This window comes from Cynocephalus volans, chromosome 13 (genome assembly GCF_027409185.1).
Source record: "Cynocephalus volans isolate mCynVol1 chromosome 13, mCynVol1.pri, whole genome shotgun sequence".
NCBI classification, from domain to species: Eukaryota; Metazoa; Chordata; class Mammalia; order Dermoptera; family Cynocephalidae; genus Cynocephalus; species Cynocephalus volans.
The window spans coordinates 42,343,422-42,364,321 of NC_084472.1; the positions used below are offsets into that span (position 1 = coordinate 42,343,422).

Here is a 20,900-nt window from a genome sequence, read left to right on the forward strand (position 1 = left end):
AGCATGTTGCAATAGATGGTACTGTCCGAGGTTTCGGACATCCGATGGGGGGCCTGATATTTACATCCAACGGATGAGGGGAACTCCTGGGATTTTAAAATACTGAAGAATGGGACTACATAAAAATAAAAAGGAATGAAAGAGAAAGTCAAAAGATTGAGCTGGGAGAGATATTTACAACTCGTAGAACATTCAACTCATACAATTTCCTTTATATCCAATGAGCTCCCACACACCAATGTGAAAAAAGACCAACGACTTAGGAGAGAAATGGGGAACACATAGGAAAACGTGGCTCCCCGACCCCCCAAAACAAGCGACTCTTGAATACAGGAGAAGATGCTCACCACCATGAAGATGAAAATAAAAGACAATGTGGTGAAATTTGGGACCTATTAATATAGTTCGAAACATTAACAACCTGCTGTGTTGGAACAGATTATCCTAGATTGCTTGTAGATGTAGAAATTAATACAAACGCTATACAAGTAAGCCTGTAAAATTTAAAATGTATGTATATATTTAAAAGTGTATCCTTAGACACATCCATATCACTTGTAGAGTGAGAGGCTGAATGTATAAACGGGTAAAGGGCAAAAACCACAGAGAAGCTCGGGAAGCCAAACCACAACCCCTGGAGCCACCAGCCCAGAAAAGCAAACTACAGCCTCTACGGCAATCAGTCCAGGAAGCCCAATCACAACCACTGCAGCAGTTGGCACACACCAGTCAGGATCGGGTCAGCAATGCCAGCTTGGGAATTTTGGCCCCAGTGTCCAAGTCAAGACCAACTAGAGAAAGCCAAATATGCTCTCAAAACCAATCGCGTCAGATGCTCTGCTTCCAGTTAGCCTGCTTACAGCTTCCCCAAGTCAACAACCTCCAATCCGAAAATACCCGGAACCCTCCTTCCTTTTTGATAGAGAACTTTGCTACTCCCCCGCCTACCTTTGAGTTTGCCAAATGCGACCGATGGTTTCTGACTCCCTTGCTTTCTATGTATATGTACAGCGAGCGTTTTCTAAACAGTCTGTTTGTTTTTGCTTGCGTCTTTTTCATTTATTTCCACAAATCCCTTCTACTAAACTTGCATGTATGAAAAATATATTCATATTCTTTGATAGAGCGATTTCACTTGTAGGATTTTATCCCACAAACACACCTGCCTCTATGCGTGTGCGCGCGCATGTGTGCATCTGTGTCCGTGAACAGGTGTCCCTGACGTCCAGGATAGACGTTTCAAGACGCCGGTGGATACATAAAGCCACAGATAGTAGCAAACCCAGTTGCCGTCAAAGGGAGCACGTTTCTTTTCGTTTCTTCCACCCGCAAATCGAATGCCATTTCCATCCTAACCAAGCAGCCATCGTGCAGCGAGGCCGAAAGGATCGCAGTTGGATGTGCGACGGCACGAAGTTTCCTTTCCTTCTTCACAGCTTCGCAGAAGGAAGACTTGCTTTCATGGGAGATCTTTGCAACCCTCACATATGATTTTCCCCTTTCCTTATGAAGTCCAGGACTTTTCACCTTTTCGGGTAAAGGAAGCCCTTTACGGCTTCTCTTTGGCATATGCGAATTGCCCGCATCACTCCTCTTGCACTCGGTGGCCATTACGAAGGAAAAGAAGTGTGACTTAAACGCAAGCTCTGCAATGTGGCGACAGTCGGTCTGAAAACGGAGATGGTTACTAAGTGAGCAGTGGCCCGGGAGCATCTAGGGCGTGGACGTGTAGCACAAAGGGATGACTCACGTCCCGGCCAGGCAGGCTGCGCATGCGAGATTTCATCGCACTGCTCTGAAGAGCCTGCAACTTCAAATTTCTGCCTTGTTCGTTTCTGAAATTTTCCATTTGATATTTTGGGACCTTGGTGGACAGAGGAAAACTGAAACTGGGAACGCGAAACTGCACGCAAGGGGGGAGGGGAGGGGGGGACTACTTTGAGGACTCTAGGATTGAGTCCAAGAAAGCCTTATCTGCTCCAGGATGGACAAAGGAGAGAGAGACGGCCAATCTCTTGTATATCATTTTATTTACAAATATGAACACGATCTGGGGACGATATGGATTGGTTAAAACTCTGTCCTTCTTTCCAAAGAGGCTAGTTAACATCCTCAGTGCAATTGGTGTTAAAACCTGCTGCGAGACTGAGGATTCAGAGCTTGGGGATTCTGAAGCGTCCACCAAGCAGGGCGGCAGCGTCCCAGGTGCAGCGCGTGAAAACTGCAGGATTCAGATCCAGGAGGTCCCACCAACGAAAGACGCCAGTGTCCTTTGCAAGTCCCATTCCCCGACTCGAATCGCCTTTGAATTCCTTCCCAACCACCCCACCGCCCCCCGAGTTCTCTGTCCAATGCGAGTCCTCGGCTCATCGGCGGGAGTATGTGTTCCTGTAATCTCGGATCGTCTTGGCCATGAGCGGGGCTACTTTCTTGGCGGCGGCTTTCCTGGTGCTGGGGCCGCAGGAGGGGGGCCTCGCAGGGAGCGGGTGAAAGCGGCTGTGGCCACCGGTGCTGCTGGAGGGGGGCCGGCTGCTCTCCTGTGGGCGTGGGGCCGGCTGCACCTCGGCTTTATCGGGGATGGCCGCTCCTCCCGAGGCAGGCTTTTCCTGCCTCCTGGGAACCTCACAAGGCTTGTCGAGCACAGAGTGGAAGAAGATCATCTGTGTCTGTCGGCCTCTGGGCCTCTCGGCGCGTGCAGAGCGGATCTTCATCGTCACCAGCCGGAGCCGCCGCTCTCGGGCCTCCCGGAGCCGCAGGTACATCTCCCGCCACGACTCGTGCTCCTCCGGCCGGGCTTCCTTAAAGTCTCGTTGACAGCGCCTTTTCCATAAGTGGCCCGTTTCTTTCGCTAGTGTGGGATTGTATTTCTCGATGATGCGACCTGGCTGATCGGGCGTGCACCCCTTCCACGCGGGCTCCGGAGCAGGACACGGGTCTCCCCCCGCTTCCCGGACAGCAGGGACGCTGGTCCCGAGGGCCCACACCCGCCGCTCACACGCAGTCACGGTTCTAGGCAGGCCGGCGCTCCTGGGGCCCGAGTACACCGGCATCTTCGAGTTCCTTCTGCGTCCCGTAGGAAATCCACCCTCTTCTTCTTGCTGGGGGGAAGGGAGTGCGTGTATCTCTGGCGGGAAGGAGGACATCAGTTCAAGGACAGACAGTGCCCTGTCACTGGCCCGCATCCCGGGTAACGGGAGGTCTGGCAGCACCGGCGGGGCGTCGGTGGGGACCCTTTTCAGCTTGGCTACGTGCGCTCCGGGCGGTGGCGGCTCCTCTGTCTCATTTTCCTGCACCTTGGCTAGTCTGGGAAGCAGGCTCCCATTTTCACGAGTGCGTTTAGAGTCCGTCTCGTGAAGGTCTTTGACTCTCAGAGTAGTGGCCAGAGTTTTCACCGTCCTTTCCTTTCCCTTCCAAGGCCGGCCATAGGTGGAGTATGCCTCAAAGGGCACAGCAGGCTGCTCAGAGTCAGCCTCCATATCTGCCAACTCCTCCTCTTCAGGGAGGGAGCTCTCCCAGGTGGAAGGTCTGCGTATCCCTTCTCGAGTGCTGAGCTTGTTGGAAAGCTTGCCTGGCACCGTGGGCAGCAGGCCTCCTGCGCCCTCTCCTGTGTCTAAGCTTTCTGGGCTTGGCTTCTTTGTTTCGTCTGCTTTGGGTTCGTCAGAGTCTTTGTCCCTCTTCTCCTCTAGGTGGTTGTCCCGAGCAGCGTCCAAGGCGGGTAGAGAGGGAACGCAACCGAGCTCCGATGCCTTCTCTCTCCTGGCCCGCCTAGAGGGCGGTTTGTCCTTGGTACTGTCCCCCGAGATGGCCCTTGGACCTTCCTCTGGGGAGAAGGCCTTGTGGGATTTCTGGCTGAATCCAGCAGGGAACATCTCGTCGTCCCCAGCCCCCGCCGGGCCTTTCTGCCTGTGGGAAGATACCTGCGCCGGGCTTGGGCTCACGACGGCCCCTTGCCCCCGGGGTTTGCCCAGGTGTCCCTCTTGACGGAGTCCCGGACTGCCCTGAGGGGCATCAGCGTGGCCTTTTCCAGGCTTCTGGCGGAGAACAGCGGGCTCGGGGCCCTCCTCCTCCGGGGGCACGCAATGGTCCACGCACATCTGGTGAGGACCGGCAAGGGACAGACGGATGCGGATGTGGCCATCGCCGGAAGACGCCCAGTCTGAGGAGGAAGCCAGTGCAACTGTGTAGCGCTTGGTGCTCCCGCCTCTCCTGTCGCCACCGGGAGACCCCTTGGGAGGTGTTTGGAGCTGCGAGAGTCTCCTGTGCTTTCTGTGTCCGCGCTCCGTGCCGTCGGATGGGCTCTCGGAGGCTCCGTGGCTTTCTGGGCAGGCGCCCTGCACCTTCGGCTCCTTCGGAAACTCCTCCCTGGGGCGCTTTCGGGAACGGCTCTCCTCCAAGGCCAGTTGTTCAGGCCGGGTGTCCCGCGCCACGACCAGCAACTTCTTCCACTGGGCGGCTAAGTCCCTGGCCAAGCTGCCCACGTGCTGGTGTGTGCGCAAGCGCTTGACCGTCTTGCGGACTCCAGTCTCCGCCAGGGAGTGTGCTGTCACTGGCAAGGCGGAGAGTTTCTTCAGGTATTTCGCCAGCTTCTTGGGATCGGAGTGGGCAGCCAGGCGCGCCTGCAGCTTGACCACGGCGTGCAGCGCCCCGTCGGCTGCCATGGCCGTCCCGGGCGCAGCCTCGTCGGCGCAGCTGGGCGGGCGTCGCTGCTTGGGCCGCAGCTCTGTCCTCAGTACAGCGAGCAGCTCGGCCTGGGCACGCGGGTCCTCGCCGACCGCCGCCGGGCTGACCTGCTGCTTTTGCTTGGGGGTGCGGAGCCGCCGCCTGGAAGAACCGCCGCGAAGCGCTGTCCGAGGTAGAAGGAAGCCTCAGCGCGGGACTCCCGTCCTTATAAAGCCGGCACGCCCCGCTCCCGGGCTGTGAGCCGCGCCCTGATGACCAGCAGTGATTGGTCCTGGGCTTCCTCGCCTCTTGACTGATTGATTGCGTTACCAGGACTCAATCAGGAGTGACCTCTGTGGGTGGAGTTCCGGACACCGGCAGCAAGGTGTGCGAAAACACGTACTCCCCGATGCAGTGGGTGGAAACGCTAATTGCTACCACCTGTTTGTAGAGCATATTGACAAGATCGAGCGAAAAGAAAAATTCACATAGGCGTTGACCGAGCAATTCCACTCTTAGCATTTTATAGCGTACAGAGTCAATTCCGCAATGCTGTAGAAACACTCCACGTGCACACACACGCACACACACACACACACACACACACACACACACACACACACAGGTGTACACAGAGACCTAGAACCCAGCAGTTTCATTGTCCACTTATCCGTAGGCCGGACAGTGCATTTCATACCCTCCCTAACCTAAGCTAGGCGGGAGCATTTCTCAGAAATCTTTCCTTCATCCTCTTTCCAGAATCCCTGGAGAGAGTCATGTAAACATTCAGCCATCAGAATAGCCAGTGAACACACTGACCAGAATGAATAGGAAGGTAAAGACTTGGGACAGAGGGACCTCCAGATCCTAAACTGATCTTTACCTTGTTGACGACTTTCTTAAAATAACAAACAAACAAACAAAAAACGTAAACAGCCTATCAGAGAGGCTTATACAGAGGGATTTGATTCCATGCTTGCAAAATGGTAGCTGTCCAAACTCCAAACAAAAGTGTTTCCTCCTTTTTCCTTTCTAGAATCACGGAGTTTGTCAGTGTCTTCAGCTCCACCGTAGGTGATGAGGACCGAGTCGTTTAGAATTCTGTTTGGATATGGCGCTGACTCAAAAATGGCTTTTGTCCTCAGCAGAGTGTGAAGCAGCTTGCACTTGGGATCGCCTGGCCTTGAAACAATAATGTCACTTTGGAAATTCAGTTTTTATCAAGAGTAGAAAAAGAGATAGAGATAGGAAAACACAGATTTACCTGTGATGCTTGTGCAGGGGTCATGCTGACCTTCTCTGTCTCGTTCCAATCTTAGTACATGTGGGGCTGAAGTGAGCAGAAAATTCAATGTTCCACTAGAATGAGGCTATGTCCGATCAGTATTCCTCCGCTACTTGGTTTTTACCCAACTGAGCGTAAGGATCCTCTACAGTACTCGAAAGCCACGGAAGCTCTGAGAAGGAACTGCTTCAGTGTTTTTCGTTTGACCACACGACTAAAGACAAATAAATCACAACTGGTATGAACACACAGGAACGGTTTTTGGAAAGTCACGACTGATTCGCATATTCGTGTGTACAGGCCAAATAATCCTGAAACAGAGTCACTTTTATTAATCGTCATGTGTCTTTCGGTGTGCTTTTCGAAAGTTAGGTGAGTCTTTTACATTAAAAAGTATCTAGTGTAAGTGTGAGCTAATTAATAAGGTGGTTGACTACTTTTTTAAAGGAGTGTTGTTCTATGCCTTAGCTCTTCTTAATTGCGTTGGGACGCTGAAAAAAAGCCAGAGAAATTGAAGATTTCATTACGTCGATGTTTTGCTCCGAAGAACTGAAGTTTACTAAACTTTCAACGCTCAGACATTTACGCATCTATCGAAATACCAATAGCTGTAAACAGTGTGTACTTTTAAGTACTAATCGACCAAACTCTAAGTCATTATGAAGCTAAGCTGAGTGTCAAGTAAGTCTTGCGTTTTAAGTGCTCCGCTCTGTTCTTACGCGAGGAAGATTAACCACTTCGCTACTGACCACTGCTGCGGCCTTGTGGGCATCTTCTAAAAATCTGTGGCTGCTGTTGAACCATATTCTTCCTGTACGTGGACCAGGAAAGGGAAACTGATCAGACAACCTGGAACCCTTTGCTAATGCCACACTGCTGTTCTTGGAGACGACTTCATCTTCCCCCCACCCACTCCTCCTCTTCTAGGTTTTCATGGCACTGTAAAGGGCTTTGTAAATGGTTTCTTGGTTTTTACTTCGTTTTATATTTATTACCGATTTGTAGATTTACAACCGGCCTTTGTCACTGATCTTACTTTAGCAACATTGGCAACTTCATTTACTGATCCTCACAGTTTATGTTTGAAGCCTTCGAACTTTTCTCAACATGTAATTCCATTATCCGTGCACAAAGACAGGGATAATTCTTTCTTCCCTTCCTTCTCTCTTTTTAAAAATTCTTACACCACGTATTTGTTTTTCTTGTCTAATCTTACTACTTAGGACCTCCGTGTTAGTCAGTTCTCTGTCGTTTACAAGAGAATACCCGAAACTGGGTCTATCTAGAGAAACAGAGTTTAGTTTGTCCAGTTTTGGAGGCTGGGAAGTCCGAGGTTCAATGGGCTTGTCTGGTGAGGGCCTTCTTCTTGATGGGGATGTGCCGAGTGACCCGAGGCAATGCAGTTTATCACAGGGTGCGGGTGACCAAAGCGAGCTAATATGCTTCTTTCTCTCCTGATAAAGCTGGTGCTGCCACTCGGGTGATAACCCATCCATCCACCAACTCATCCATCCGTGATGGTATTAATTCACTCAAGAGGGCATAGCCCTCATGATTCAATCACCTCTTAAAGACCCCACCTTCAACGCTGCTACATTGGGGATCAAGCTTCCACGTGACCTTTGGAGGGGACAAGCATTCAAATCACAGCAACGTTAATAAGATGTTGCGTAGAAGTGGGGATAAGAGGCATTATTGTCTTTTTCCCAATCTTGAAGGGAAAGCTTTTGGCATTTCATTAGTCAGTCTTATGTTTCCTGCAGGTTTTTCGTAGAGATCGTTTTGTCAGGTCAAGGCAGTTGTCTTCTATTCCTACGTTGTCCGGGGTTTTTGTTTCCTGTCCTTGTCTTTCCTTTTACTTTTTAAAAAATATCAACGATAGGTTGTACATTTTATGAATCACTTCTCTGCACTTTTGGAAATGATGACCTAATTTCTTTATTTTGCAATGTGGCACACTGACTGTATCACGTGATTCACTAACCCTAAACCAACCTTGCCTCAGTCCTAAGACACACTGAACTTGAATATTACGTATCACTGATTCAATTTGCTCCTAGTTTGCTTTGGATTTGTGAGTATATTAATGAATGGGATTGGGCTGTTCTAATGCTTTCAGTGTCCTTGTCAGGTCAGAGCTCTTACACATCTTTTATTGAATACTTCTATAACTATTTGTCTTCTGGATACTATCGTAAATGGTATTAACTAAAATAGTTTTTCGAAAGTGTTGCGATAGTTTCAGTACATTGAGTCCCCCATGGATCTGTCTCAATTGTTTGTTATTCCTCATACTTCTCTGTGTTGTTCTTAAGTTGGCATGTGTGCCAGGCAGTGTAATTGAGACTTTATTTTTAGAAATAATCTGAGATGAAGGATGATGGTATCCTCTCACAGAGGTGATTTAGGTTTGTTTCTGCCTTGCGCCTGGAGCGAGGCCCGGCAGTCCAGGAATATCTGAATCCCGTTTCAGGGACTGAGGGTTTTCTGGGCCGCATAGGCAATGGGTAGCAGAGGTTGGGCAACTTAACTTGTTGTCTGTATTTATTCCTAGGACAGGGCCCAGACCAGGGTCCTCAATCTTGCTGGGCCTAGAATTCCAACTTTTGTGCCCTCAGCACCTTGAGGTTGTCGACAGTGCTTGGTGTCCTAGCATCGTAGAAGTAGGCAAATGTCCGTAGGAACAATGGCTTCCAATGGCATGGCCACCTATGCGCATCTATGAATACTGTAGTCCTCCCTTATTTGTGGTTTTCCTCTCCTTAATATCAGTTGCCTGCAGTCCAATGTGGTGTGAAAATATCAGATGAACAATTACAGAAATAAACCGTTCAGAGGTTTTAAATTGCGAGCCGTTCTCTGGAGTGTGACAAAACCTCACATGGCCCCGCTCCATACCGTAAGCATTCCTTTTTCCAGTGTGTCCACCTGTACACCCTCCCTGCCCGCTCGTGACTGGGAGGCCATCCTGGTGATCAAATCAACTGTCACCCTATCGCGGTGTTTGCGTCCGAGTCGCCGTATTTTACTTAATAATGGCCACAACGCACAAGAGCGGTCATGCTGGGAATTCGGATATGTCAAATAGAAGCCATAAAGTGCTTCCTTTAGGCGAAAAGGTGAAAGTTCTCTACTTAGTAAGGAAAGGGAAAAAAATTATATGCTGAGGTTACTGAGATGTACTGTCAGAACAAATGTTGTGTCTGTGAGATTGTGAAGAAGTTCAAAGAAATTCATGCTGGTTTCGCTGTCGCACCTCAAACTGCAAAGATTTTGGCCACAGTCTAGGCAACAATGTTTAGTGAAGATGAAAAAGACATTAAATTTGTGGGTGGAAGACATGGACAGGAGCATGTTGCAATAGATGGTACTGTCCGAGGTTTCGGACATCCGATGGGGGGCCTGATATTTACATCCAACGGATGAGGGGAACTCCTGGGATTTTAAAATACTGAAGAATGGGACTACATAAAAATAAAAAGGAATGAAAGAGAAAGTCAAAAGATTGAGCTGGGAGAGATATTTACAACTCGTAGAACATTCAACTCATACAATTTCCTTTATATCCAATGAGCTCCCACACACCAATGTGAAAAAAGACCAACGACTTAGGAGAGAAATGGGGAACACATAGGAAAACGTGGCTCCCCGACCCCCCAAAACAAGCGACTCTTGAATACAGGAGAAGATGCTCACCACCATGAAGATGAAAATAAAAGACAATGTGGTGAAATTTGGGACCTATTAATATAGTTCGAAACATTAACAACCTGCTGTGTTGGAACAGATTATCCTAGATTGCTTGTAGATGTAGAAATTAATACAAACGCTATACAAGTAAGCCTGTAAAATTTAAAATGTATGTATATATTTAAAAGTGTATCCTTAGACACATCCATATCACTTGTAGAGTGAGAGGCTGAATGTATAAACGGGTAAAGGGCAAAAACCACAGAGAAGCTCGGGAAGCCAAACCACAACCCCTGGAGCCACCAGCCCAGAAAAGCAAACTACAGCCTCTACGGCAATCAGTCCAGGAAGCCCAATCACAACCACTGCAGCAGTTGGCACACACCAGTCAGGATCGGGTCAGCAATGCCAGCTTGGGAATTTTGGCCCCAGTGTCCAAGTCAAGACCAACTAGAGAAAGCCAAATATGCTCTCAAAACCAATCGCGTCAGATGCTCTGCTTCCAGTTAGCCTGCTTACAGCTTCCCCAAGTCAACAACCTCCAATCCGAAAATACCCGGAACCCTCCTTCCTTTTTGATAGAGAACTTTGCTACTCCCCCGCCTACCTTTGAGTTTGCCAAATGCGACCGATGGTTTCTGACTCCCTTGCTTTCTATGTATATGTACAGCGAGCGTTTTCTAAACAGTCTGTTTGTTTTTGCTTGCGTCTTTTTCATTTATTTCCACAAATCCCTTCTACTAAACTTGCATGTATGAAAAATATATTCATATTCTTTGATAGAGCGATTTCACTTGTAGGATTTTATCCCACAAACACACCTGCCTCTATGCGTGTGCGCGCGCATGTGTGCATCTGTGTCCGTGAACAGGTGTCCCTGACGTCCAGGATAGACGTTTCAAGACGCCGGTGGATACATAAAGCCACAGATAGTAGCAAACCCAGTTGCCGTCAAAGGGAGCACGTTTCTTTTCGTTTCTTCCACCCGCAAATCGAATGCCATTTCCATCCTAACCAAGCAGCCATCGTGCAGCGAGGCCGAAAGGATCGCAGTTGGATGTGCGACGGCACGAAGTTTCCTTTCCTTCTTCACAGCTTCGCAGAAGGAAGACTTGCTTTCATGGGAGATCTTTGCAACCCTCACATATGATTTTCCCCTTTCCTTATGAAGTCCAGGACTTTTCACCTTTTCGGGTAAAGGAAGCCCTTTACGGCTTCTCTTTGGCATATGCGAATTGCCCGCATCACTCCTCTTGCACTCGGTGGCCATTACGAAGGAAAAGAAGTGTGACTTAAACGCAAGCTCTGCAATGTGGCGACAGTCGGTCTGAAAACGGAGATGGTTACTAAGTGAGCAGTGGCCCGGGAGCATCTAGGGCGTGGACGTGTAGCACAAAGGGATGACTCACGTCCCGGCCAGGCAGGCTGCGCATGCGAGATTTCATCGCACTGCTCTGAAGAGCCTGCAACTTCAAATTTCTGCCTTGTTCGTTTCTGAAATTTTCCATTTGATATTTTGGGACCTTGGTGGACAGAGGAAAACTGAAACTGGGAACGCGAAACTGCACGCAAGGGGGGAGGGGAGGGGGGGACTACTTTGAGGACTCTAGGATTGAGTCCAAGAAAGCCTTATCTGCTCCAGGATGGACAAAGGAGAGAGAGACGGCCAATCTCTTGTATATCATTTTATTTACAAATATGAACACGATCTGGGGACGATATGGATTGGTTAAAACTCTGTCCTTCTTTCCAAAGAGGCTAGTTAACATCCTCAGTGCAATTGGTGTTAAAACCTGCTGCGAGACTGAGGATTCAGAGCTTGGGGATTCTGAAGCGTCCACCAAGCAGGGCGGCAGCGTCCCAGGTGCAACGCGTGAAAACTGCAGGATTCAGATCCAGGAGGTCCCACCAACGAAAGACGCCAGTGTCCTTTGCAAGTCCCATTCCCCGACTCGAATCGCCTTTGAATTCCTTCCCAACCACCCCACCGCCCCCCGAGTTCTCTGTCCAATGCGAGTCCTCGGCTCATCGGCGGGAGTATGTGTTCCTGTAATCTCGGATCGTCTTGGCCATGAGCGGGGCTACTTTCTTGGCGGCGGCTTTCCTGGTGCTGGGGCCGCAGGAGGGGGGCCTCGCAGGGAGCGGGTGAAAGCGGCTGTGGCCACCGGTGCTGCTGGAGGGGGGCCGGCTGCTCTCCTGTGGGCGTGGGGCCGGCTGCACCTCGGCTTTATCGGGGATGGCCGCTCCTCCCGAGGCAGGCTTTTCCTGCCTCCTGGGAACCTCACAAGGCTTGTCGAGCACAGAGTGGAAGAAGATCATCTGTGTCTGTCGGCCTCTGGGCCTCTCGGCGCGTGCAGAGCGGATCTTCATCGTCACCAGCCGGAGCCGCCGCTCTCGGGCCTCCCGGAGCCGCAGGTACATCTCCCGCCACGACTCGTGCTCCTCCGGCCGGGCTTCCTTAAAGTCTCGTTGACAGCGCCTTTTCCATAAGTGGCCCGTTTCTTTCGCTAGTGTGGGATTGTATTTCTCGATGATGCGACCTGGCTGATCGGGCGTGCACCCCTTCCACGCGGGCTCCGGAGCAGGACACGGGTCTCCCCCCGCTTCCCGGACAGCAGGGACGCTGGTCCCGAGGGCCCACACCCGCCGCTCACACGCAGTCACGGTTCTAGGCAGGCCGGCGCTCCTGGGGCCCGAGTACACCGGCATCTTCGAGTTCCTTCTGCGTCCCGTAGGAAATCCACCCTCTTCTTCTTGCTGGGGGGAAGGGAGTGCGTGTATCTCTGGCGGGAAGGAGGACATCAGTTCAAGGACAGACAGTGCCCTGTCACTGGCCCGCATCCCGGGTAACGGGAGGTCTGGCAGCACCGGCGGGGCGTCGGTGGGGACCCTTTTCAGCTTGGCTACGTGCGCTCCGGGCGGTGGCGGCTCCTCTGTCTCATTTTCCTGCACCTTGGCTAGTCTGGGAAGCAGGCTCCCATTTTCACGAGTGCGTTTAGAGTCCGTCTCGTGAAGGTCTTTGACTCTCAGAGTAGTGGCCAGAGTTTTCACCGTCCTTTCCTTTCCCTTCCAAGGCCGGCCATAGGTGGAGTATGCCTCAAAGGGCACAGCAGGCTGCTCAGAGTCAGCCTCCATATCTGCCAACTCCTCCTCTTCAGGGAGGGAGCTCTCCCAGGTGGAAGGTCTGCGTATCCCTTCTCGAGTGCTGAGCTTGTTGGAAAGCTTGCCTGGCACCGTGGGCAGCAGGCCTCCTGCGCCCTCTCCTGTGTCTAAGCTTTCTGGGCTTGGCTTCTTTGTTTCGTCTGCTTTGGGTTCGTCAGAGTCTTTGTCCCTCTTCTCCTCTAGGTGGTTGTCCCGAGCAGCGTCCAAGGCGGGTAGAGAGGGAACGCAACCGAGCTCCGATGCCTTCTCTCTCCTGGCCCGCCTAGAGGGCGGTTTGTCCTTGGTACTGTCCCCCGAGATGGCCCTTGGACCTTCCTCTGGGGAGAAGGCCTTGTGGGATTTCTGGCTGAATCCAGCAGGGAACATCTCGTCGTCCCCAGCCCCCGCCGGGCCTTTCTGCCTGTGGGAAGATACCTGCGCCGGGCTTGGGCTCACGACGGCCCCTTGCCCCCGGGGTTTGCCCAGGTGTCCCTCTTGACGGAGTCCCGGACTGCCCTGAGGGGCATCAGCGTGGCCTTTTCCAGGCTTCTGGCGGAGAACAGCGGGCTCGGGGCCCTCCTCCTCCGGGGGCACGCAATGGTCCACGCACATCTGGTGAGGACCGGCAAGGGACAGACGGATGCGGATGTGGCCATCGCCGGAAGACGCCCAGTCTGAGGAGGAAGCCAGTGCAACTGTGTAGCGCTTGGTGCTCCCGCCTCTCCTGTCGCCACCGGGAGACCCCTTGGGAGGTGTTTGGAGCTGCGAGAGTCTCCTGTGCTTTCTGTGTCCGCGCTCCGTGCCGTCGGATGGGCTCTCGGAGGCTCCGTGGCTTTCTGGGCAGGCGCCCTGCACCTTCGGCTCCTTCGGAAACTCCTCCCTGGGGCGCTTTCGGGAACGGCTCTCCTCCAAGGCCAGTTGTTCAGGCCGGGTGTCCCGCGCCACGACCAGCAACTTCTTCCACTGGGCGGCTAAGTCCCTGGCCAAGCTGCCCACGTGCTGGTGTGTGCGCAAGCGCTTGACCGTCTTGCGGACTCCAGTCTCCGCCAGGGAGTGTGCTGTCACTGGCAAGGCGGAGAGTTTCTTCAGGTATTTCGCCAGCTTCTTGGGATCGGAGTGGGCAGCCAGGCGCGCCTGCAGCTTGACCACGGCGTGCAGCGCCCCGTCGGCTGCCATGGCCGTCCCGGGCGCAGCCTCGTCGGCGCAGCTGGGCGGGCGTCGCTGCTTGGGCCGCAGCTCTGTCCTCAGTACAGCGAGCAGCTCGGTCTGGGCACGCGGGTCCTCGCCGACCGCCGCCGGGCTGACCTGCTGCTTTTGCTTGGGGGTGCGGAGCCGCCGCCTGGAAGAACCGCCGCGAAGCGCTGTCCGAGGTAGAAGGAAGCCTCAGCGCGGGACTCCCGTCCTTATAAAGCCGGCACGCCCCGCTCCCGGGCTGTGAGCCGCGCCCTGATGACCAGCAGTGATTGGTCCTGGGCTTCCTCGCCTCTTGACTGATTGATTGCGTTACCAGGACTCAATCAGGAGTGACCTCTGTGGGTGGAGTTCCGGACACCGGCAGCAAGGTGTGCGAAAACACGTACTCCCCGATGCAGTGGGTGGAAACGCTAATTGCTACCACCTGTTTGTAGAGCATATTGACAAGATCGAGCGAAAAGAAAAATTCACATAGGCGTTGACCGAGCAATTCCACTCTTAGCATTTTATAGCGTACAGAGTCAATTCCGCAATGCTGTAGAAACACTCCACGTGCACACACACGCACACACACACACACACACACACACACACACACACACACACAGGTGTACACAGAGACCTAGAACCCAGCAGTTTCATTGTCCACTTATCCGTAGGCCGGACAGTGCATTTCATACCCTCCCTAACCTAAGCTAGGCGGGAGCATTTCTCAGAAATCTTTCCTTCATCCTCTTTCCAGAATCCCTGGAGAGAGTCATGTAAACATTCAGCCATCAGAATAGCCAGTGAACACACTGACCAGAATGAATAGGAAGGTAAAGACTTGGGACAGAGGGACCTCCAGATCCTAAACTGATCTTTACCTTGTTGACGACTTTCTTAAAATAACAAACAAACAAACAAAAAACGTAAACAGCCTATCAGAGAGGCTTATACAGAGGGATTTGATTCCATGCTTGCAAAATGGTAGCTGTCCAAACTCCAAACAAAAGTGTTTCCTCCTTTTTCCTTTCTAGAATCACGGAGTTTGTCAGTGTCTTCAGCTCCACCGTAGGTGATGAGGACCGAGTCGTTTAGAATTCTGTTTGGATATGGCGCTGACTCAAAAATGGCTTTTGTCCTCAGCAGAGTGTGAAGCAGCTTGCACTTGGGATCGCCTGGCCTTGAAACAATAATGTCACTTTGGAAATTCAGTTTTTATCAAGAGTAGAAAAAGAGATAGAGATAGGAAAACACAGATTTACCTGTGATGCTTGTGCAGGGGTCATGCTGACCTTCTCTGTCTCGTTCCAATCTTAGTACATGTGGGGCTGAAGTGAGCAGAAAATTCAATGTTCCACTAGAATGAGGCTATGTCCGATCAGTATTCCTCCGCTACTTGGTTTTTACCCAACTGAGCGTAAGGATCCTCTACAGTACTCGAAAGCCACGGAAGCTCTGAGAAGGAACTGCTTCAGTGTTTTTCGTTTGACCACACGACTAAAGACAAATAAATCACAACTGGTATGAACACACAGGAACGGTTTTTGGAAAGTCACGACTGATTCGCATATTCGTGTGTACAGGCCAAATAATCCTGAAACAGAGTCACTTTTATTAATCGTCATGTGTCTTTCGGTGTGCTTTTCGAAAGTTAGGTGAGTCTTTTACATTAAAAAGTATCTAGTGTAAGTGTGAGCTAATTAATAAGGTGGTTGACTACTTTTTTAAAGGAGTGTTGTTCTATGCCTTAGCTCTTCTTAATTGCGTTGGGACGCTGAAAAAAAGCCAGAGAAATTGAAGATTTCATTACGTCGATGTTTTGCTCCGAAGAACTGAAGTTTACTAAACTTTCAACGCTCAGACATTTACGCATCTATCGAAATACCAATAGCTGTAAACAGTGTGTACTTTTAAGTACTAATCGACCAAACTCTAAGTCATTATGAAGCTAAGCTGAGTGTCAAGTAAGTCTTGCGTTTTAAGTGCTCCGCTCTGTTCTTACGCGAGGAAGATTAACCACTTCGCTACTGACCACTGCTGCGGCCTTGTGGGCATCTTCTAAAAATCTGTGGCTGCTGTTGAACCATATTCTTCCTGTACGTGGACCAGGAAAGGGAAACTGATCAGACAACCTGGAACCCTTTGCTAATGCCACACTGCTGTTCTTGGAGACGACTTCATCTTCCCCCCACCCACTCCTCCTCTTCTAGGTTTTCATGGCACTGTAAAGGGCTTTGTAAATGGTTTCTTGGTTTTTACTTCGTTTTATATTTATTACCGATTTGTAGATTTACAACCGGCCTTTGTCACTGATCTTACTTTAGCAACATTGGCAACTTCATTTACTGATCCTCACAGTTTATGTTTGAAGCCTTCGAACTTTTCTCAACATGTAATTCCATTATCCGTGCACAAAGACAGGGATAATTCTTTCTTCCCTTCCTTCTCTCTTTTTAAAAATTCTTACACCACGTATTTGTTTTTCTTGTCTAATCTTACTACTTAGGACCTCCGTGTTAGTCAGTTCTCTGTCGTTTACAAGAGAATACCCGAAACTGGGTCTATCTAGAGAAACAGAGTTTAGTTTGTCCAGTTTTGGAGGCTGGGAAGTCCGAGGTTCAATGGGCTTGTCTGGTGAGGGCCTTCTTCTTGATGGGGATGTGCCGAGTGACCCGAGGCAATGCAGTTTATCACAGGGTGCGGGTGACCAAAGCGAGCTAATATGCTTCTTTCTCTCCTGATAAAGCTGGTGCTGCCACTCGGGTGATAACCCATCCATCCACCAACTCATCCATCCGTGATGGTATTAATTCACTCAAGAGGGCATAGCCCTCATGATTCAATCACCTCTTAAAGACCCCACCTTCAACGCTGCTACATTGGGGATCAAGCTTCCACGTGACCTTTGGAGGGGACAAGCATTCAAATCACAGCAACGTTAATAAGATGTTGCGTAGAAGTGGGGATAAGAGGCATTATTGTCTTTTTCCCAATCTTGAAGGGAAAGCTTTTGGCATTTCATTAGTCAGTCTTATGTTTCCTGCAGGTTTTTCGTAGAGATCGTTTTGTCAGGTCAAGGCAGTTGTCTTCTATTCCTACGTTGTCCGGGGTTTTTGTTTCCTGTCCTTGTCTTTCCTTTTACTTTTTAAAAAATATCAACGATAGGTTGTACATTTTATGAATCACTTCTCTGCACTTTTGGAAATGATGACCTAATTTCTTTATTTTGCAATGTGGCACACTGACTGTATCACGTGATTCACTAACCCTAAACCAACCTTGCCTCAGTCCTAAGACACACTGAACTTGAATATTACGTATCACTGATTCAATTTGCTCCTAGTTTGCTTTGGATTTGTGAGTATATTAATGAATGGGATTGGGCTGTTCTAATGCTTTCAGTGTCCTTGTCAGGTCAGAGCTCTTACACATCTTTTATTGAATACTTCTATAACTATTTGTCTTCTGGATACTATCGTAAATGGTATTAACTAAAATAGTTTTTCGAAAGTGTTGCGATAGTTTCAGTACGTTGAGTCCCCCATGGATCTGTCTCAATTGTTTGTTATTCCTCATACTTCTCTGTGTTGTTCTTAAGTTGGCATGTGTGCCAGGCAGTGTAATTGAGACTTTATTTTTAGAAATAATCTGAGATGAAGGATGATGGTATCCTCTCACAGAGGTGATTTAGGTTTGTTTCTGCCTTGCGCCTGGAGCGAGGCCCGGCAGTCCAGGAATATCTGAATCCCGTTTCAGGGACTGAGGGTTTTCTGGGCCTCATAGGCAATGGGTAGCAGAGGTTGGGCAACTTAACTTGTTGTCTGTATTTATTCCTAGGACAGGGCCCAGACCAGGGTCCTCAATCTTGCTGGGCCTAGAATTCCAACTTTTGTGCCCTCAGCACCTTGAGGTTGTCGACAGTGCTTGGTGTCCTAGCATCGTAGAAGTAGGCAAATGTCCGTAGGAACAATGGCTTCCAATGGCATGGCCACCTATGCGCATCTATGAATACTGTAGTCCTCCCTTATTTGTGGTTTTCCTCTCCTTAATATCAGTTGTCTGCAGTCCAATGTGGTGTGAAAATATCAGATGAACAATTACAGAAATAAACCGTTCAGAGGTTTTAAATTGCGAGCCGTTCTCTGGAGTGTGACAAAACCTCACATGGCCCCGCTCCATACCGTAAGCATTCCTTTTTCCAGTGTGTCCACCTGTACACCCTCCCTGCCCGCTCGTGACTGGGAGGCCATCCTGGTGATCAAATCAACTGTCACCCTATCGCGGTGTTTGCGTCCGAGTCGCCGTATTTTACTTAATAATGGCCACAACGCACAAGAGCGGTCATGCTGGGAATTCGGATATGTCAAATAGAAGCCATAAAGTGCTTCCTTTAGGCGAAAAGGTGAAAGTTCTCTACTTAGTAAGGAAAGGGAAAAAAATTATATGCTGAGGTTACTGAGATGTACTGTCAGAACAAATGTTGTGTCTGTGAGATTGTGAAGAAGTTCAAAGAAATTCATGCTGGTTTCGCTGTCGCACCTCAAACTGCAAAGATTTTGGCCACAGTCTAGGCAACAATGTTTAGTGAAGATGAAAAAGACATTAAATTTGTGGGTGGAAGACATGGACAGGAGCATGTTGCAATAGATGGTACTGTCCGAGGTTTCGGACATCCGATGGGGGGCCTGATATTTACATCCAACGGATGAGGGGAACTCCTGGGATTTTAAAATACTGAAGAATGGGACTACATAAAAATAAAAAGGAATGAAAGAGAAAGTCAAAAGATTGAGCTGGGAGAGATATTTACAACTCGTAGAACATTCAACTCATACAATTTCCTTTATATCCAATGAGCTCCCACACACCAATGTGAAAAAAGACCAACGACTTAGGAGAGAAATGGGGAACACATAGGAAAACGTGGCTCCCCGACCCCCCAAAACAAGCGACTCTTGAATACAGGAGAAGATGCTCACCACCATGAAGATGAAAATAAAAGACAATGTGGTGAAATTTGGGACCTATTAATATAGTTCGAAACATTAACAACCTGCTGTGTTGGAACAGATTATCCTAGATTGCTTGTAGATGTAGAAATTAATACAAACGCTATACAAGTAAGCCTGTAAAATTTAAAATGTATGTATATATTTAAAAGTGTATCCTTAGACACATCCATATCACTTGTAGAGTGAGAGGCTGAATGTATAAACGGGTAAAGGGCAAAAACCACAGAGAAGCTCGGGAAGCCAAACCACAACCCCTGGAGCCACCAGCCCAGAAAAGCAAACTACAGCCTCTACGGCAATCAGTCCAGGAAGCCCAATCACAACCACTGCAGCAGTTGGCACACACCAGTCAGGATCGGGTCAGCAATGCCAGCTTGGGAATTTTGGCCCCAGTGTCCAAGTCAAGACCAACTAGAGAAAGCCAAATATGCTCTCAAAACCAATCGCGTCAGATGCTCTGCTTCCAGTTAGCCTGCTTACAGCTTCCCCAAGTCAACAACCTCCAATCCGAAAATACCCGGAACCCTCCTTCCTTTTTGATAGAGAACTTTGCTACTCCCCCGCCTACCTTTGAGTTTGCCAAATGCGACCGATGGTTTCTGACTCCCTTGCTTTCTATGTATATGTACAGCGAGCGTTTTCTAAACAGTCTGTTTGTTTTTGCTTGCGTCTTTTTCATTTATTTCCACAAATCCCTTCTACTAAACTTGCATGTATGAAAAATATATTCATATTCTTTGATAGAGCGATTTCACTTGTAGGATTTTATCCCACAAACACACCTGCCTCTATGCGTGTGCGCGCGCATGTGTGCATCTGTGTCCGTGAACAGGTGTCCCTGACGTCCAGGATAGACGTTTCAAGACGCCGGTGGATACATAAAGCCACAGATAGTAGCAAACCCAGTTGCCGTCAAAGGGAGCACGTTTCTTTTCGTTTCTTCCACCCGCAAATCGAATGCCATTTCCATCCTAACCAAGCAGCCATCGTGCAGCGAGGCCGAAAGGATCGCAGTTGGATGTGCGACGGCACGAAGTTTCCTTTCCTTCTTCACAGCTTCGCAGAAGGAAGACTTGCTTTCATGGGAGATCTTTGCAACCCTCACATATGATTTTCCCCTTTCCTTATGAAGTCCAGGACTTTTCACCTTTTCGGGTAAAGGAAGCCCTTTACGGCTTCTCTTTGGCATATGCGAATTGCCCGCATCACTCCTCTTGCACTCGGTGGCCATTACGAAGGAAAAGAAGTGTGACTTAAACGCAAGCTCTGCAATGTGGCGACAGTCGGTCTGAAAACGGAGATGGTTACTAAGTGAGCAGTGGCCCGGGAGCATCTAGGGCGTGGACGTGTAGCACAAAGGGATGACTCACGTCCCGGCCAGGCAGGCTGCGCATGCGAGATTTCATCGCACTGCTCTGAAGAGCCTGCAACTTCAAATTTCTGCCTTGTTCGTTTCTGAAATTTTCCATTTGATATTTTGGGACCTTGGTGGACAGAGGAAAACTGAAACTGGGAACGCGAAACTGCACGCAAGGGGGGAGGGGAGGGGGGGGACTACTTTGAGGACTCTAGGATTGAGTCCAAGAAAGCCTTATCTGCTCCAGGATGGACAAAGGAGAGAGAGACGGCCAATCTCTTGTATATCATTTTATTTACAAATATGAACACGATCTGGGGACGATATGGATTGGTTAAAACTCTGTCCTTCTTTCCAAAGAGGCTAGTTAACATCCTCAGTGCAATTGGTGTTAAAACCTGCTGCGAGACTGAGGATTCAGAGCTTGGGGATTCTGAAGCGTCCACCAAGCAGGGCGGCAGCGTCCCAGGTGCAGCGCGTGAAAACTGCAGGATTCAGATCCAGGAGGTCCCACCAACGAAAGACGCCAGTGTCCTTTGCAAGTCCCATTCCCCGACTCGAATCGCCTTTGAATTCC

The 20,900-nt window shown here is 49.7% G+C and overlaps 2 protein-coding genes and 2 non-coding genes across 4 annotated transcripts; all 4 read right to left on the reverse strand.

The window, feature by feature from the left end:
• Nucleotides 1-2,366: 2,366 nt before the first annotated feature.
• On the reverse strand, nt 2,367-11,079 carry LOC134361629 (elongin-A-like). The gene is made up of 3 exons (XM_063076645.1): nt 11,044-11,079; nt 10,847-10,961; nt 2,367-4,843 (listed from the first exon to the last, which is right to left on the reverse strand). Exons 1-3 carry the CDS (start codon nt 11,077-11,079, stop codon nt 2,367-2,369), a joined length of 2,628 nt encoding a protein of 875 aa, XP_062932715.1.
• Nucleotides 5,896-6,000, reverse strand: LOC134362268 (U6 spliceosomal RNA). Its single transcript, XR_010021546.1, has one exon. It is a non-coding gene; the product is annotated as a U6 spliceosomal RNA (small nuclear RNA).
• Nucleotides 11,080-11,659: 580 nt separating the features above from the next.
• Nucleotides 11,660-20,372, reverse strand: LOC134361630 (elongin-A-like). Its single transcript, XM_063076646.1, has 3 exons — nt 20,337-20,372; nt 20,140-20,254; nt 11,660-14,136 (listed from the first exon to the last, which is right to left on the reverse strand). Exons 1-3 carry the CDS (start codon nt 20,370-20,372, stop codon nt 11,660-11,662), a joined length of 2,628 nt encoding a protein of 875 aa, XP_062932716.1.
• Nucleotides 15,189-15,293, reverse strand: LOC134362269 (U6 spliceosomal RNA). The gene has a single exon (XR_010021547.1). It is a non-coding gene; the product is annotated as a U6 spliceosomal RNA (small nuclear RNA).
• Nucleotides 20,373-20,900: the final 528 nt, after the last annotated feature.

Bases quoted from the DNA above. Each gene is read 5' to 3' on its own strand.
- LOC134361629 (XM_063076645.1), bottom strand. From the start codon at position 11,079: ATGAAATCTCGCATGCGCAGCCTGCCTGGCCGGGAC. The intron at 10,962-11,043 runs GTGAGTCATCCC...CTCCGTTTTCAG, and splicing joins GCAGCCTGCCTGGCCGGGAC to ACCGACTGTCGCCACATTGC. The intron at 4,844-10,846 runs GTAAAGGGCTTC...TACCTCGGACAG, and splicing joins GCATATGCCAAAGAGAAGCC to CGCTTCGCGGCGGTTCTTCC.
- LOC134361630 (XM_063076646.1), bottom strand. From the start codon at position 20,372: ATGAAATCTCGCATGCGCAGCCTGCCTGGCCGGGAC. The intron at 20,255-20,336 runs GTGAGTCATCCC...CTCCGTTTTCAG, and splicing joins GCAGCCTGCCTGGCCGGGAC to ACCGACTGTCGCCACATTGC. The intron at 14,137-20,139 runs GTAAAGGGCTTC...TACCTCGGACAG, and splicing joins GCATATGCCAAAGAGAAGCC to CGCTTCGCGGCGGTTCTTCC.